General features: G+C 30.0%; 1 protein-coding gene and 2 non-coding genes across 3 annotated transcripts; 1 reads left to right on the forward strand and 2 right to left on the reverse strand.

Annotated features, from left to right (window-relative positions):
• Nucleotides 1-447: 447 nt before the first annotated feature.
• On the reverse strand, nt 448-519 carry Trnae-uuc. The gene has a single exon. It is a non-coding gene; the product is annotated as a tRNA-Glu (tRNA).
• Nucleotides 520-756: 237 nt separating this feature from the next.
• Trnae-cuc lies at nt 757-828 on the reverse strand. The gene has a single exon. It is a non-coding gene; the product is annotated as a tRNA-Glu (tRNA).
• A 12,700-nt stretch (nt 829-13,528) lies between these two features.
• On the forward strand, nt 13,529-15,097 carry LOC123293777 (UTP--glucose-1-phosphate uridylyltransferase-like). Its single transcript, XM_044874689.1, has one exon. It carries the CDS (start codon nt 13,529-13,531, stop codon nt 15,095-15,097), a length of 1,569 nt encoding a protein of 522 aa, XP_044730624.1.
• Nucleotides 15,098-16,942: the final 1,845 nt, after the last annotated feature.

A 16,942-nucleotide genomic window follows, 5' to 3' on the forward strand; every position in this document is an offset into this window, starting at 1 on the left:
TATTTTCTATAGCGATCGTTCTCCTGCTTATAAGCTTCATGCTCAGGACGTAAAATATGAGGTTGAATTCGTAAATGAGCAACATAGGTAAATTGGGTCTTGCGTCCGTAGAAAATCGTTAGAAATAGAACAAAAGTTTAAATGTCAAAATGTTTCTAATAAATTTTTTCGTAAACGTCACTGTTTACCCGTAAGGGCATTTATATAGTATCTATTATATGGGAATATCAGTGATGTGTGTGTGACATGTATGTATGCCTGACAAAGCGTATTAACGGCAATACGATCCGAAAAGAATTTCATAACATTCGTGTGGAACTCAAGGACCAGACCAACCCCACGGGTGTATTATGGTAAATGTCAAATATATCAAAAAAGAAATGTTCTGAAAATAAATCAATAAATCGAATGTTCTGCAGCCAGAATTATAATTTAAAAATAAAAAATTTCCGATACCGGGAATCGAACCCGAGCCTCCTGGGTGAAAGCCAGGTATCCTAGCCACTAGACCATATCGGATCTGTATATCATTTCATAAATTTTATCATCAGTAATCAATGATACTTTCAACATTGTCTAAAAATTATTCTTGAAAGAAGCGGGTAACATTTGACTACAAAAATTTCCCTTCCAGCGGGTTAAATCTTTAGGTCACATAGGAAAATAACAAAGATAATATGTCTATAATTGCGTAGAGTATCATAATAACAATGCAATTGATTGAAACAAAAAATATTTTTAATAAAAATAAAAAAATTCCGGTACCGGGAATCGAACCCGAGCCTCCTGGGTGAGAGCCAGGTATCCTAGCCACTAGACCATACCGGATCTGGTATTCATATCTTCTTTATAAAATCAATGGAACACAATATTTATAAAATTTATTTTACTGACTACAAGTGATTAGGTTAAAAAGATCTATTTGTTAAAAACAGAACCGAAAATATTCCATCTCTAATTCACTGACCAAAATATGACATATTCAGAGACCATAGTATCAATGGTATAAAATTCAATGTTTTTGAAAATTTTTGATAATATCATCTTATTTTAGAATATAAATCGATAAATCAAATTTTTACAAAACATACACGCAAAAACACAAAGTTTGGATAGAGTTGTACAGACATAGGAAACTCAATAAGTGAATTCTTGACCACAGTGCGAGGAGTAGAAACATTGCCGCATCTACATTTCCATAAAATATTGACAACAAAGTGTATTAAATTAGAGGTAAAATTTGCAGTGTTTACTATTTGGTAAGCAATATAAATAAATTTATGTTTCATCTTCTATAATAATATATTATTTCGATTCATTTCTTTTATTATTACATGTATTTTTTTATAAATCAACATGGAATGAATAAATACTTAAGGGGATGAGGTACTTATACAAATAGAAACAGTATAATGTTATTTACAGACATAATAATAATCTAACCATAATGATAAGTTCCTTTCTACAGCGCACACATGGTCTTCTACTAGCAACATAGGTCGTGAGCTCAAAATGAAGCGAAGTTTTTTTAAAAATATTATTTGTCCGCCAAGTATATCAAGGTACTGATAAAGGATAGTTTGGTATTGAGGAAAAATGAGGCTTTGATCGTGAATCGAGTGCCGAATATATGAAAATCGAATTTGACAGAGTTAATTATTGTAATACCCAGTATAGAAAGTTTTGAATGTCAGTGCTTGCATTAGTTTTAATGAATAGTTTTAAAAGCTAACACAATTATGGAGACCTTTCGGTCGCCATTTGTTTTAGTTTTGGAAAAATGAAAGTATTTTCCAGCATTTTTTTCGTTTTTCGAGAATCTTTCACAAGACCACTAGTTGAAGCTACCTACAAATTTTCAACTGCCTATCTCTTATAGATAAAACCGACTTATAAGTTTTGTCCTTATTTGCCCTTCTCGGATAAACAGTGATAAACAGTGATGATTACGAAAAAGTTCTTAAAAAAAATTGTTAATTTATTTAGAAGAAACATTTTTTATATTTTTTATTCTATCTCTAAGGGCTTACAAGATGGGTCCTACAGACTCAAGACCTTGACCTATGTTGCACATTTACGAACTCAGCGTCACTTTTTTCGTCCTCTGCACGATATATAAATTTCCTGTTGATCCGTCTTTTTGTTTTTGATTTACTGTGTTGATAGACGGGGGACAGACAGAAAAACAGACAGACGCACAACCGGAAATGGACTACTTAGGTGATTTTATAAGCACCTATACCAAAATTTTGTTCTTAGCATCAATATTTTTAAGCTTTACAAACTTGGGACTAAATTTAGTATACCTTGATATATATTTCATATATACAGGGTATAAAAAGATAGTTGAAGACACAATGCGCAGAAATAAAAGGCAGAAAATTTGGGGTAATCGAAGGGGTAAACAAGGTTAATATATACGATAGGAAAAAAAAATAATACTCCCTTTCATGTTTAGTGATTTAAATGTAACTAAGCTGCTTAACGTTTTGGAGTATAAACAGATCGGTGCTTTAATTGTAAATGAAATAACCAAGAAAGTTATCATATACAGTGGACCCGCGATAATCCGACAAACGTTTTGCAAGGTAATGTCGAATTATCGAATTTGTCGGACTATAGAGTACTGCCACAAATCTCCTTGTAATCCGGAACTTTTTGAAAAAGAATGCCTTGTAATCCGACAAATTACATATCAAAGTGATTAAGATTTTCTAATTTCAGCCACGAAGAATTCATGTATTTATAAGAAATCTGCATTGTAATTACCGTTATAGTTATGTCGGACTACAAGGTGTGCCGGATTAGACAGGGGCCGGATTACTGCGGGTGTACTGTATTTACAAAATCAAATCAAGTGAAACTAAGAATTCGTCAAGTTTTCGTCCGTGCTTTTTATTTATGACTACACCTGGGTATTATCATCGCAGGACTGGTCATGTTTGTGTCCAATATATCCTTTCACTTATTATGGGCTCACGATCTAACACTGTCAATACAAACAAAACAACACAAAGAGATAATAAAAAATATCATTGTTTTTGATGTAAAATGTAATTTTATTGACAGTTCTTATGCGGTGGTTTGTTTGTATATGTTTATGTATGGTCGGTCGATCTCATTTCATCACATTATACTACCAGTAATGTTTGTATGTTTGTTTGTGTGTTTATTTTCCATTGTGAGAACAATGCAATGGTGTGGTGTCTGAGCTAAGCGTATAGGGATATGAATGTGAGAAAGAATAACCCAAACAAAATGGTTAGATAAAAGATTAGTGTGTGTGGAAATCGTATGTGAATAATACACAGTAGTGGTATATGTTTTTATTGTTATTTTTCTTTTTACCACTGTGTGAATGAATGGTTTAAGTTGATAATATTCTAATCTGTACTTAGTGTATTGGGTGTCCTTAATCACATATGTATCAAAGTTCTTTCAAATAAATCTTTATCAAGATGATTTAATTTTAGATTTTTTTTTCTTATTGAAATTAAATGGGGATGAAGTTCATCCGGCACCTGAGAGAGGTTAAGATTGCTGTGTTTAATAGTGTGCTTCCTCGCACAGTCTTAACACGCTTTTATTAGCTTGGTATCTTTGTAACGGAATCTTTGAACGTGATTTTCACCCAATTCAAAACGTTGGAATGAATTGAAACTTGTCAAGGACCGATGACACAATACAATAATTTAATGAGTTTGGCAGACTACCCTGATCAGAATCTTCAGGAATAACGATTAACTGAAAATTCTTTGATGGTGGAAGCGCAGATAACATTCCATAATATATTAATAAATCATATCAAGTTCTAGTCCTCACTTATTCTTCCTTTTGTTCATAATATTATGGATTTTTACCTGATTTTTAAACTTTGTGATCAAAATTACCCCATCCACTGAATTTTATCAAATTTCAAAACAAAATTTCTTTTGCGGATTTCTCGATTTTTTCGAAGGGGTACATTAAAAAAATTGCAAAAAATCGAGAAATTTTGTTTATCTCCAATTTCGATAAAACTCAGTATATAAGGTAATTTTGACCCAAAAAGTACAAAAAATCGGGTGCATTTGATGACTGGTCGAATAGTTTTTGAGATATGGACTAAAATCGAACAAAATATTGCGATATCTCAGAAACTTTGCGTCCAATCATTAAATTAACCTGATTTTTATACTTTTTGGATCAAAATTACCCCATGTACCAAGTTTCATCAAATGCCAAAACAAAATTTTTTTTTGCGTTTTTCTCGATTTTTTTAAAGGGATTTTTTCGTTTTTGAGTTATCGTGTTGACAGACAGACGGGTAGACAACCGACAGACGGATAGACGGACAGACAACCGAAAAGGGACTAATTAGGTGATTTCATGAACACCTATACCAAAATTTTGGCCGTAGCATCAATATTTGTAAGCGTTACAAACTTGGGACTGAACTTAATATATTATGATATATTTCATATATACATGGTATAAAAATAACTGACGATTGTATTATGCATACCTCACAAAGATAGATGTTCCCTATTTTTAAAGATCACTGTTCATGTTTAGAAATAGTGAAATAAAATGTGAAAAATTATTTATAATTTATGAACAAAATAATCACAATAATAGAAAGCTAATAGAACACGTATTATTATTATAAGGTCTTAAAAACGTAAATATACATTCATTTCATACTAAAGGTTATAATATTTATATGCACAAGCCAATTCAATGTGGGAATTGTTCATATTAAAAGGGAATGTCAAGGTACATGATGCTCTAGTAATAATAATGGGGATATATATAGGAATCTACCTTACCTGTTTACTTCCTATACAGGTTCTATGTATGTACATATATATACACTATTTTCTTTTGTTTTTCCATAATGGCTTGGGTGTCATTTATCACTGTTTTCATTTTTTTTTTTATAAATTTCAAAAAGAATAATCATACATTTTGTACAATATAAAAATATTTTGCAACCTGTTGAAAACTACGAGGTACTTGTACGATGTAAGCTATTCGTTGTTAGCATAGTTGGTGGTGGGTTCAACTAAATCGATCGTAGCGCTGTTATCCTATAAAATTAACATAAAAACTTATTTAAATTTGCTAGAAATTAGTATTAAATTTTGAATGTAAACTTACATTAAAAAAAAACTATTGTGTTAATAAAGTAGTGTATTATTACTATTGAAACCCCTGAAATAAAACTCGCACGGTGCGAATAGCGGTTAACAGGCCAGGGCAGCTGCCCATCTGGAGCTAGGCAAAATTTTAAGAACTTTTCCCTTATTTGTCAATTTGAAGTAGGCTGAGTTTAAGGTTCAGGTTTCTGTTAACTATCTTAAAAATTGTAACCTACCCCGCTATATATTACTGTGCAAATTTTCAAATCGATATTACTATAAATGACGAAAGTGTGAGGATGTCTTCATCTTAAATGAACACACTGTATATGTATATTGAAAAAAATTCAACTAACTCCGTGAAAATACCTGTATGATTTCTTTATATCAATTGATTTTATGATTATCGTAAAGATTAAAACATAACTGACGAAAAGTTTAAATTTATAAAGTTTTTTTTTCATGAAAATATATGATATCCATATAATGTCTCTTAACATCGGACATTTTGGGGAATCATATAAATGTTTGTGTTTTTCTTATTTCAAAATTTGTTTTATTCTAGTTTTTTTTAAGTAGTAAATATTTAGTATAAATCATAAATAGGAAAGTTTTTCTTTTTTTTTTCTTTATTTTTTTAAATAAAAAAAACTTTTGTTTAGTACTGTTTGCAATATGCTTTTCGAAAAGTCTTTTTTAAATTAGAATATATTTCACTTTAGAGCTTTCTTAAGAAGGTTAATAAATAAAGTACACGAAAGCATATGTTGCCAAATGATAGGCGGAAGATTTCTAGCAGTAAAACAAAAAAACCAATGAATCATAAGAAGAAACTAGCCCGCAAATTCTCTTCAACTTATTTTAATCTATGATAAATATTCAAAGAACAAATCTATCGTGCTCTTTGTTAATTTTTGTTAGCATTATTATTATTATCAAACAGAAAGATAGGGGAAGATATATTACCTGGTGTCCAAATTTAAATTTATGTGTTTTTCAAAGCAAAGCATTTATTATATCCCAATGGAAATTGTTTCTGTTTGCAGCACTGACATTCTTCAAAATTATGTAGTTTTTTAGAATTTAAAATTTGAATAATTATCGACAAAATGTAGGAGATCAGACTACATGGATGTGAGCCATAGTACAACATCATAATGTAATATAGCTCACACTCTTATGTACCTAGATCCTCACTGATTAAACTTGGAAGGACACTTTTCAAAATGTATTCGTTTACTCTCTTAGAATATATGAAAGTAAATCAATAGTAACCGTACAAGTTTTTCCTACATGAATTACTACTTTGAGAGTCCAGTAAATGACTTCTTTGGTATTTTTAAAGACTATGAGTGAATGAGACTTCTTTTTCCCACCCAAACTTCGCTTACCTATACTTGGTATTCCATTAAAAAAAATATAATTCTAAAGTTTAGTGCATACATATTACCATGTATCAATTCAATGTATCACTTCGCTTGGCATTTTTAAAATTTTACCTCTTCAATGTTTAACGTTTTGTTTAAAACTGGAATAATTTGTGTACTTTTTTCGAAAAAAATTTTTATTTTAAGTTTATTCGACAATAAAACGACATTGACAATCAGCCTTCTGCCTACTTGCATGCTTATAAAATACCCTTATTTCAATAAAAATAGTATCAATATTTGGCGAGAAACACTGGGTACTGTATCTTACCATATTCGATGTAAAAATGAATATTTATTTATAGTGATAATAATAATTTGAAGTGCCAAAGGTGGTTTGGTTATAAATAAATGATTAACCCCTAAATATATATATATTCCATGATATTGATAATATAAATAAAAGTTTATAATATTTATTTTTGCTGATATCCAAATTTACCATTTCAATTTATTGTTATCTTATAATCTATCTAATGAACTACAAACAAACATTTGTATGGAGCAGGAGAAATTTAACGTTAATTAAAATATCATTTTATAAAATAAAATAAATATAAATAAATTATTTATAGTTTTATCTTGTTATCGATATTCATATTTTGGGTGTTTAAATTTTAGCCTAATCATCTATTTTTGTTATTATTGAATATTTATGGCGCAAAAGTATTTTTGTAGATAAAACCAGGGAAAAATTTTTGGAACAAGTAAAACTTTATTTTTATAACTTCTTCTAATCATCCTTAATATTTTAAATCGAGCGCGTCCCGCTTTTACTAATCGTTATGTATGAGTGAGTCATGAGAAAAAATATTTTCTACTTTTTAGTACAAGTACAACCTTGTATCTTGAAAATCATTTTGAATTAAATTTTTTCTAAATATAATAACGAGATAAATCAGAACCAAATGCTTTGGACAATTTTAAAAAATGCTGAAATTGTTCATATTGGATCTAATTTGTCTAAAAAATTCAAAAAATCCTTTATTTCTTGTTAACATCACCAAAATAAACATTGATGTTTCATGTCTTATTTAGGAATGTTTCCAAAAAAAAGAGGATCAAATTTTGGTTACGGATTCGGTTAGAACTTGGGGAAATTAGGAGCAAATTTCGATATATATCATAGTTTTTGCAGCAGGCAAATATTAGAGTTGTCGCCAGTTGAAGTTCAATAATTGAGAAAAGAGTAGTAATTTACCCCCTAATATTGCAAACACGATGGTATATGTCTTAGGAAAAGTAAGCAAATCTTAAGCTCAATTGTTGAAATTTAAAGCCGTTAAAACCTTAAGATCTGCTTGTTTTCACTTAGATGACCTAATAATAATATTTACGGATACTCGATGAGGATTTTTGAATACAATTTATTTAAATATCTAATAAGTATACAAAGCCTTGCAGATATAGTCACAAAAACAAAACACTAAAAACGGTCAAAGTTCGAAAAATTTGTACAGTAAGTTGGATTTGAATGCGGTTTTCCGCATTCAATTCCGCACTAATGTAATTGTTTTTGAGGTCGCTGAATTGTCTCCGAGGTACCTAGTGCCCCGGGTAAACGATATCCCCGTCGTCTCTGGAGTTTTCAGGAAATTCGTTATATAATTGGTCCAAAGTTACTCGGGAGGTTTTGGTGTAGCTGAACACGAATATTGCGACAGAATTTAGCACCAATTATCTAAAAGATCAATTCTGACTCATTTTCATCAGTATTAACCGAATTGTGAATTTAGTATATTTATGATTAACTTAAAATGCAATTATAAAATGCATATTATTTATAAAAATTGCATATTTTTAATTTATTTTAAATCAATTTAGGTCACAAAATCTCCTTACGCTCGACATTAATCATTAACGAATCGAATGCCGAAAACCGCATTCAAATCCGACTAACTGTTCAAATTCATCGAACTTCATTGCTTCGTTTCTGCTACTAATATTTGTGGTGGCTTACATTACCTTATATAAAATATTCATTTCATTAGGAAACTCGATGAGGGTAGGTCAATCTAGGTCAGGATCGTAGACTATAATATTGGTTACATATTATTAAGGACAAAAAGGACAATAAAATAAATTAAAAATTGAACGCCAGTGCTTTTTAGGATGATTCACTAGATGTTGGATAGTACTTAGCAGATTAACTTTCATGGTTTAGTATGTTTAATTTTGAAACAGTTTGTTATAAGTAGATAAAGTACATACATTTTAGTTTATTAATTTTAATAAGTAACAAACTGTTTATGTGAATGCGACCCTTATTGCTCACATCTTCAACTTCCCAGAAAATAAATATTTATATTAATTTTTTTTTTATAATAAAGAAATATTCGTAAATATTTCTATAAATTTTATTATTACCCAAAAAAAGGATCAGGATAGGAATTATTGTTTACTTGATTTTTTACATATACGTAATTAAAATATTATTTGTTAAACTTGCATGGCATTTGGACCCGCAAAGAATTTTTTTTGTTTTTAGACTAGATTAGGTTAGGTTATATAGGCTGGGACGTAAAACCAAAATTAACGACACCAAAAACCGACATGTAGGTTAAATAGGAAACTAAAACTTTTTCAATCGATTCAGCTTGGCATAAATTTTAAGAAAATAGAAAAATATTTTATAACAAGCAATTTGTATTTTTTGTCAATATTTTATGATTTATCATTTAAAAAATTGATTTGTGACAGTTATCTGAAGTCAAAGCTAACAGCGATAATTTAAAGAACAATGAAATTTTTATGTTATGTCCATAATCAATATTCTGGTCAAACCAAACGTAATATACATATTGGGTTGACTACTAAATCAGAAGTATGTCTTTTTACTAATACTACAATTAATTTATACAGTGAAAACTAAAAGTAGCTATAAGATTAAATTCTTTAAAAAATCAAGCATGTATTTGACTTAGTACCTTAAATTTTCAGAAAAGAAAGAAAATATCTTGTAAATAAAAAAAGAAAGCGCTACATTTATAAGTTACCAAGGTACGAAAATAATATAGTTCCTACCGTGTGTTCCGTGGCACCTCTCGTTCTTTTTTGAGAGACTAAGTGCACCTTCTTCATGCATATACCAATCACTACACCATCCCATCACAACTTTTTATTAAATTAAGGTTTTGTTATGACGGGGGGAACGAACCTGCTACCCTAGGTACCGCGAACGAAATTGGTTACGCTTTAATCAACTGACTTATCAGGGTTGACAACTTTGTTTTTCAATCAAGCACATCTATTTTTGTAACACTGTTTCACAGTAGGCTTACAACTAGACTTTTAGAATCCTTGTCCACCGAAAGAACTTAGCCTTTCTGGAATTTCGTCGCCATAGTTTGTATCTGAGTACTGTAACTCTTGCCGTGAAAACCATAATTTTTAATTGTACCATACTTAGTTCCAACTTTTTGTCACTACATTGTTTCATTGAACTTTTTTTCCGTAAACGCAATCAAACTGTAAGAAACCCCAACAATAATGTTGCTAGTCGACGCCATATTGATAGTGTGTGGGTTTGAGCGCCAGGTGGCAGAAGGAGGTACCAAGCTATAATGTTTAGGATAGACGAATAGTTAGACGTTATTGATCCAACTTATTATGCTGTTTGAATTAATGGCTGTATATCGTTCAGGTCACTGGTTGAATGTAGCCGCCTATTTAAAAGGCTAGACTTTCTATAAAACATAAAGATATGATGAAAATTTCAATTTGAATTTTCGGACCCATTACAAGAGCTTCCCTATAGGAAGTTAATAATAATAATTAACAAAAGTTTTACCTGTGATTAATTTAGAACATTTCACAGACATCTTTGGTTAGAAAATGTTGTGTTTCTTAAGCACATTAAAAGAGATATGATATGATCAAAATAAATGTTCTAGCCCCGGATATACATGTTCTTCTCCTATGTATGTATGTTTGTAGTATATCTACGACCTACTACTACTGTGCTACTGTTACTGTTGTACATATTTAAGTTCCCGAGGGAACTTACATCATATAATGTGTTGGGAATATTTAAATAGTAAATAAACCATTCACTTTTCATAAAGTTTTAGGATATTATAAAGAGTCACTCTTGTTTTTGTTTGTGACTTCATATTATCTATAGTATATATATATATATATTAAACTTTATATAAATATATATGTTTAATTCCGTTTCCTATCTTTGTCTTACTTATATAGTAGGTTATACTTTCCCTTTTACTGGATTAAAATTAATAAATTCATTTAAACTAAAAAAATATATATTCTAAAAACAAAAAAAGCAATTATTATGACACTGTATATAAGAAAAGAAAAAAACAAAAATTATTTTGAAAGGTAATAATGAATTTAATATAAAAAGCGTGGGGTGTTTGATAAGAGTTAGTGTGAGTAATTTGCAAAGTAAGAAAAAACATTTCATAGTATTTTACAATTACATTTAAACATTTGTAAGTGCTCATTAGATCAATGTTGCAGTAAAAAAAGTAAATATTTAAATTTCTAACGGTAACACTTTAATAAATTTGTTCCCACCGCTTCCACGAAAATTTACACTTTGATTTTGTATTTTGTTGCATATTTTAAAATTCAACTATGATATTCTGAAGGTGGTATCATTATACAGTTCACGAGAAAAATAATAAGTCACATCATATTCAAAACTTTATCATGAATATATTGAATGTTATATCCGTTCTTTGAAATTATAATTTTAATTAAATTTTTGTGTTATTATACTTAAAAAAAATGCATACATATCGAGATAATAAAGAGAATAAAAATTATATACATAGGTACTAGTATTTTTGAAAAATTAAAGAAAAAACTGTAATTATGATAACACAATAGTATGGAAAATGCAATTTTAAATAAGTTTCATTCTTATTTCCTTAAAAAAAGCACTCATTTTACGATATATTTGTCACTTTGATCAGAATTTCAATTTTTTGTTTCGTTTACTGCAGTAAAAAGAAATTAACTCATTTTTTAAATTTTATAGGAAAATATAACTGCTTGCGGGGCTCCGCATGCAATATTGAATAGAAGAAAATGATCCAATGGAATTGCAGAAATGATTTTTTGTAAGATGTAGGGTATGGTCAAAGAACGACATTGTAGCAGCCAAATTCACATCTAGGAAACATATTTAAAAAATGCTCCCAGTGATGCATGCGTAGGGTATTTACCTCAGTTTGCTAAAAAACTCGGTTAAAAAATTGATTCTTGATTTTAAAGAGGTTTTTTTTTTTTTTAAACAAAGGTATTTGGTATTTCAAATACATACAATATGATATCCAAACATGTTCTAAGACAGTTAAACTTAAAAAAATATAAAAAGTTGAATCTTATTTATAATTTTAATAATAAAAAATCGGTCAATTGATTGAAGCGCTATGCCGTGTCACTCGGCACGGCCCGTGTGTAGAGTGACAACTAAATCTGTGAGTGACAAGTATAGTATTGTAAAATTTGTTACTTTAAAATTTCGTTACCCTCTAATGAATTTAATATTTTTTCAAGTATCTCCGCGAAATTTAAATGTCCTGTTATAAAAAGAATTTTCCTGCTATGATTTGTACTTTAAACCTTGAAACCTTTAGCATAAGCTTTATTTTTAGACCAACAGAAAAATATTCCCGCATTAAGATTTTAGTGCGTACACTCCTTGATAGCTTTATTTACATTTCTTACATCGTTACCTCGATGAATTATAAAAAAGAATGGTTTCTTGGATTCATAGAATCTCATGAAAAACCTTGGGTGTTAAATCTGCTTCTGTTTAGGATGTATTTCATATTCACTTAAAATAGTATGGTCAAATACTGAATCTTCACTAAGTGAGCCTTTTTCTCGCTTTTCTTCCATTTTATTAAAATGACAAAATAATGAAATGAAAAGTTTAAAACTAATTTTTTAATCGTTTAAAAAAAACTCATTCTATATGGAAAGTTTGTTGTCATTATTGTATTCAACTTTTTAACCAGCGAACCAAAAAGGTAACAAAAAACCATGTCACAAAAAAAAAAAAAAACATACATAGCCACCAGTATTTCCTATACACTTGCTTTCATGTAGTTACCAAAATAAAAAAAACAAGTTGTCTTTAATTTCTGGTTTTATATGCAGCAAAATGTTTCAAAGAAAAATCAACGATGCATTGAAATACATGTTATAATCCATACCCGAAATTATATTCGTATTTAAAATTTCGTCAATGTGGGATATTTTTCACATTTTAGTTTACAGTAGTGTGGATAACGGGAACCAAAACACAACTAGATCCAGGGCTGGATTTATAATGGAACCAGCGGGGCCAGAGCCAGAAGCGGCCAAGAACCAATTCGAAATAATCAGAAATTTTTTTTTCGGCTCACTTTCAAACCGAGAGATCACTGAGCTGTTTAGTTTCTTAATTCGTCTTCCTTCTTAACATCTAAACGAATCAACAATAGCTTAATTTATTAGATCTGGTAATTCACAAATTCTATGAGCTCGTATAAGTCAGTATTAAATCGTGTTTTGATTCGGTATCCAAGAGACTTTTTAGAAATCATAGAAGTGAAAAAAGAAAGACATCATTGCCAATGATTTGACCACAGATATAAGAAGTCTTTAATGTGTAAATTTGATTATGGTCAAAATATTATTATGTGATCAAATTTGTGGTTATATTTTTGAAGCAATTAGTCTTATTTATCTAAGTAATGACAAATTTCGTATTTTGATTGTATTAAATTTATATTAAAGTTGAATAACGCCTTTTTGTAAACACACATAGACATACACACATTGACCATGCTGTGATATGTTTTTGTGCTAATCATAGCGTGAATTTCACTACAATTAAAAAAGAAACTGACCTCTCATTATACCGTCAATGTGATGGTATGGTTGACTCTTTTTTATACAAAGTTAGTTCACTGCCAGACACGAAACTATCTGTACAAATTCAAAGTAGTGTATTAAAAAAAAGTGACAATGCAGCAACCAGTAATAAATGGTGATGAAGATGAAAATGAACAAGAAATTTCCACTTCTCTGGCATCACCGCCTCGATCGGTTGGAATGCGAGACATAAGTATTGCTCAAAATCAATTACAACAGGATTTAGATGAATTGTTTTCGAAGTCGGCTAAAGATAAGCGAAGTACAAAAAGTGAGTTGGATGGATTTATGAAATTATTTGAACGATTTTTACACGATAAAGAATCTCCAATCGATTGGAAACGTATCCAAAAATTACCGAATGATGCGATTATGGAATATGGTGCGCTAAAAACTCCGAATCCAAATAAAATTCATGGAATGTTAGATAAATTAGTAGTAATTAAATTAAATGGTGGTTTGGGTACGTCTATGGGATGTTATGGACCAAAATCAGTGATTCCTGTACGAAATAATTTAACATTTTTGGATCTAACTGTACAACAAATTGAACATATTAATAATACGTATAATGTGAATGTACCTTTAGTTTTAATGAATTCGTTTAATACGCATGACGATACGCGTCGTGTAATACGTAAATATAAAGGTTTACGTTGTGAGATTTATACGTTTAACCAATCGTGTTATCCACGGTTAAATCGTGAAACTTTGTTGCCAATTGCAAAGACTTGTAATGTTTTTGAGGACACAGATGCTTGGTATCCTCCTGGACATGGAGATTTTTATATTAGTTTCTATCGATCGGGGTTGTTGAAAAAATTTTTGGAACAAGGTAAAACGTTCTGTTTTTTATCGAATATTGATAATTTAGGAGCAATTGTCGATTTGAATATTTTAAATTTACTAAATCCAATATCCACAAATGGTCCTGAATTTGTTATGGAAGTTACGGATAAAACACGTGCAGATGTTAAAGGGGGGACGCTAATTCAATATGAGAACAAGTTACGTTTATTGGAAATAGCGCAAGTGCCGAAAGAACATGTAGACGACTTTAAATCGATTAAACGATTTAAGTTTTTTAATACCAACAATATTTGGGCAAAATTATCAGCGATAGAACGGATAATGCAATCGGATAAAACGAATAATGGAACAATGGCATTAAATTTGGAAGTTATTGTAAATGCGAAAACCTTGCCAAATGGAATGGATGTGATACAACTCGAAACCGCTGTTGGAGCTGCAATGAAATCCTTCGAGAATAGTATAGGAATTAATGTGCCTCGAAGTAGGTTCTTACCAGTGAAAACGACCTCCGATTTATTGTTGGTTATGAGTAATTTATACACATTAAGTCGTAATGGTACACTTAATATGTCCGCTCTACGAAATTTCCCAACAATGACTCCTATTGTTAAATTAGGTGAAAATCATTTTTCTAAAGTACGAGATTTTTTATCACGCTTTGAATCTATACCGGATTTAGTTGAACTTGATCATTTAACTGTTTCGGGTGATGTGACATTTGGACGACGAATCTCGTTAAAGGGAACAGTGATTATTATTGCAAATCACGGTGATCGCATTGATATACCAACCGGTGCTGTGTTGGAAAATAAAATTGTATCGGGTAATTTGAGAATCTTTAGCCATTAAAATTAAATGTTCCAAGAGCTGGAAATGTTTTCAAGAGTTTTGAGAAAAAGTATCTTAAATCCAGCCGTCTTGAAATCAATTTTTTCTTCACGTTGCTAGCTACGCTCCTATAACACTAATATTATAATACCAGTAAACTTGTTTTTGTGATATTGTGATATTTTTAATGGTTACCGGACAATGAATTGTTACCGGAAAATTACAGAAACGTAATTTTCCCGTATCGTTTTACCACTTTGGATTTTCAGTTTTTGATAAATATTGCACATATGAAAATGGAAAGCATACGGTTTTTGTAAAAAGTTTTGATATATAATAGTTTTCGTGTATTCACTAGTGGTGTTATCAGATTTACAATGTCTTACATACCAATGTTGCATTTATTATTTAATTCTAAAGTATGGTTTACACTTCATACCTGCTGATTGCAGTGCCATGGATATCCAGACTAGAAAAATGATACAAGTTAACTTGATGTAAAAATTCGATACTTAAATGTAATAAAATAAATCATTCATGAAAACACCTTTGGAAATTATGCTTATTAGTATATCAACTGAAAAATTTTCAAAAGTGAAGAGTTTTCTTTTTCGGATTCGGAATATTTCAGATTGAAACATAGCCAATATAATTCTCGGAAAAAGATTTCTTTAAAAAATCATAAATAAAAATAACTAAGCGGTGATAAAATACTATGTAGGCGAAACAATACATGCAAAATAGTGTCTTGAAAGTTATGTATTGATATAGTAATTATTGAATAAAAATAATTCAAAAAGATAAATACATTTTTTTAGGTGGATCCAAATATATAAACAGAAGAAGAAATCAAAATACGGTTGCTACATCACACCTTGTATACTATTCAAATTAAGTGTTTCTTAAAACTTAATGTGCAGTTTATAATGATCATGATGTGCAACAAAATTTACTCCATCACATGTCTATCTCTCTCTCTTACACACATACTCATTAGTTTAAAACTCCCAAATTTGAAACTGACGGTTACACTGCATAACATATTATATTAACATGTGAAAACAATCAACTGGCTGAGATAGTTGTTGAAATACCATGTAGACAGTGATTATTACGCAATCACTTGTTTTTTTTACGTAAAGAAAGATAGCCACCCTTAGACAGCCACACATACATACATGTCACACACACTTAACCGATATTCCTAATACATGCAATATAATGTTATAAACTGATTTGCGATGCGATTTTTAGGGAAAAAGTTATTTATTTTTTTACAAGAAACATTTTTTACATTTAAACTTTTTTTTCTATCTATAACGGTATACAAGATGGGTCCTACGGATCCAATACCCGATTGACTTCTGTTGCTTATTTACGAACTCGATTTCACTTTTAACGTCCTGTGCACACGTGTTGTCAGACAGACAGACGGACGGGCGGGTCGACATTAATATATTTTATGAACACCCACATCAAAATTTTGTTCATAACATCAATATTTTAAAACGTTATAAACTTGGGACTAAATCCAGTATACCTTGATATATTTCATATATGATGCATGGTATAACAAGAATAATATTTAGGATGTAATTGAGAACCGACCATAAGTATATTATTTTACTCCATTGGGTATAGTAAAATATATAATATAACAACTACTAGAAAATAAACTTAACATTATTATATTGAATATATTATGTAGGTATCCTATGCCTGCATGTTTATAGAGGAAAGTCATCAAGGATGGACAAATTCTTGTTCGTAGCAACTTTCCCTTAAAAAAGAATACCGAAAATTGATTGAACAAAAACTTTTTTAAGTAGGTAGGCATTTAAAAAATAAATTAAAAATGATCTTAAG

Source organism: Chrysoperla carnea, chromosome 1 (genome assembly GCF_905475395.1).
Source record: "Chrysoperla carnea chromosome 1, inChrCarn1.1, whole genome shotgun sequence".
In the NCBI taxonomy this organism is placed as follows: Eukaryota; Metazoa; Arthropoda; class Insecta; order Neuroptera; family Chrysopidae; genus Chrysoperla; species Chrysoperla carnea.

Excerpts from the sequence above, each read along its gene's own strand:
- LOC123293777 (XM_044874689.1), top strand. The coding sequence starts at position 13,529 with ATGCAGCAACCAGTAATAAATGGTGATGAAGATGAAAATGAACAAGAA.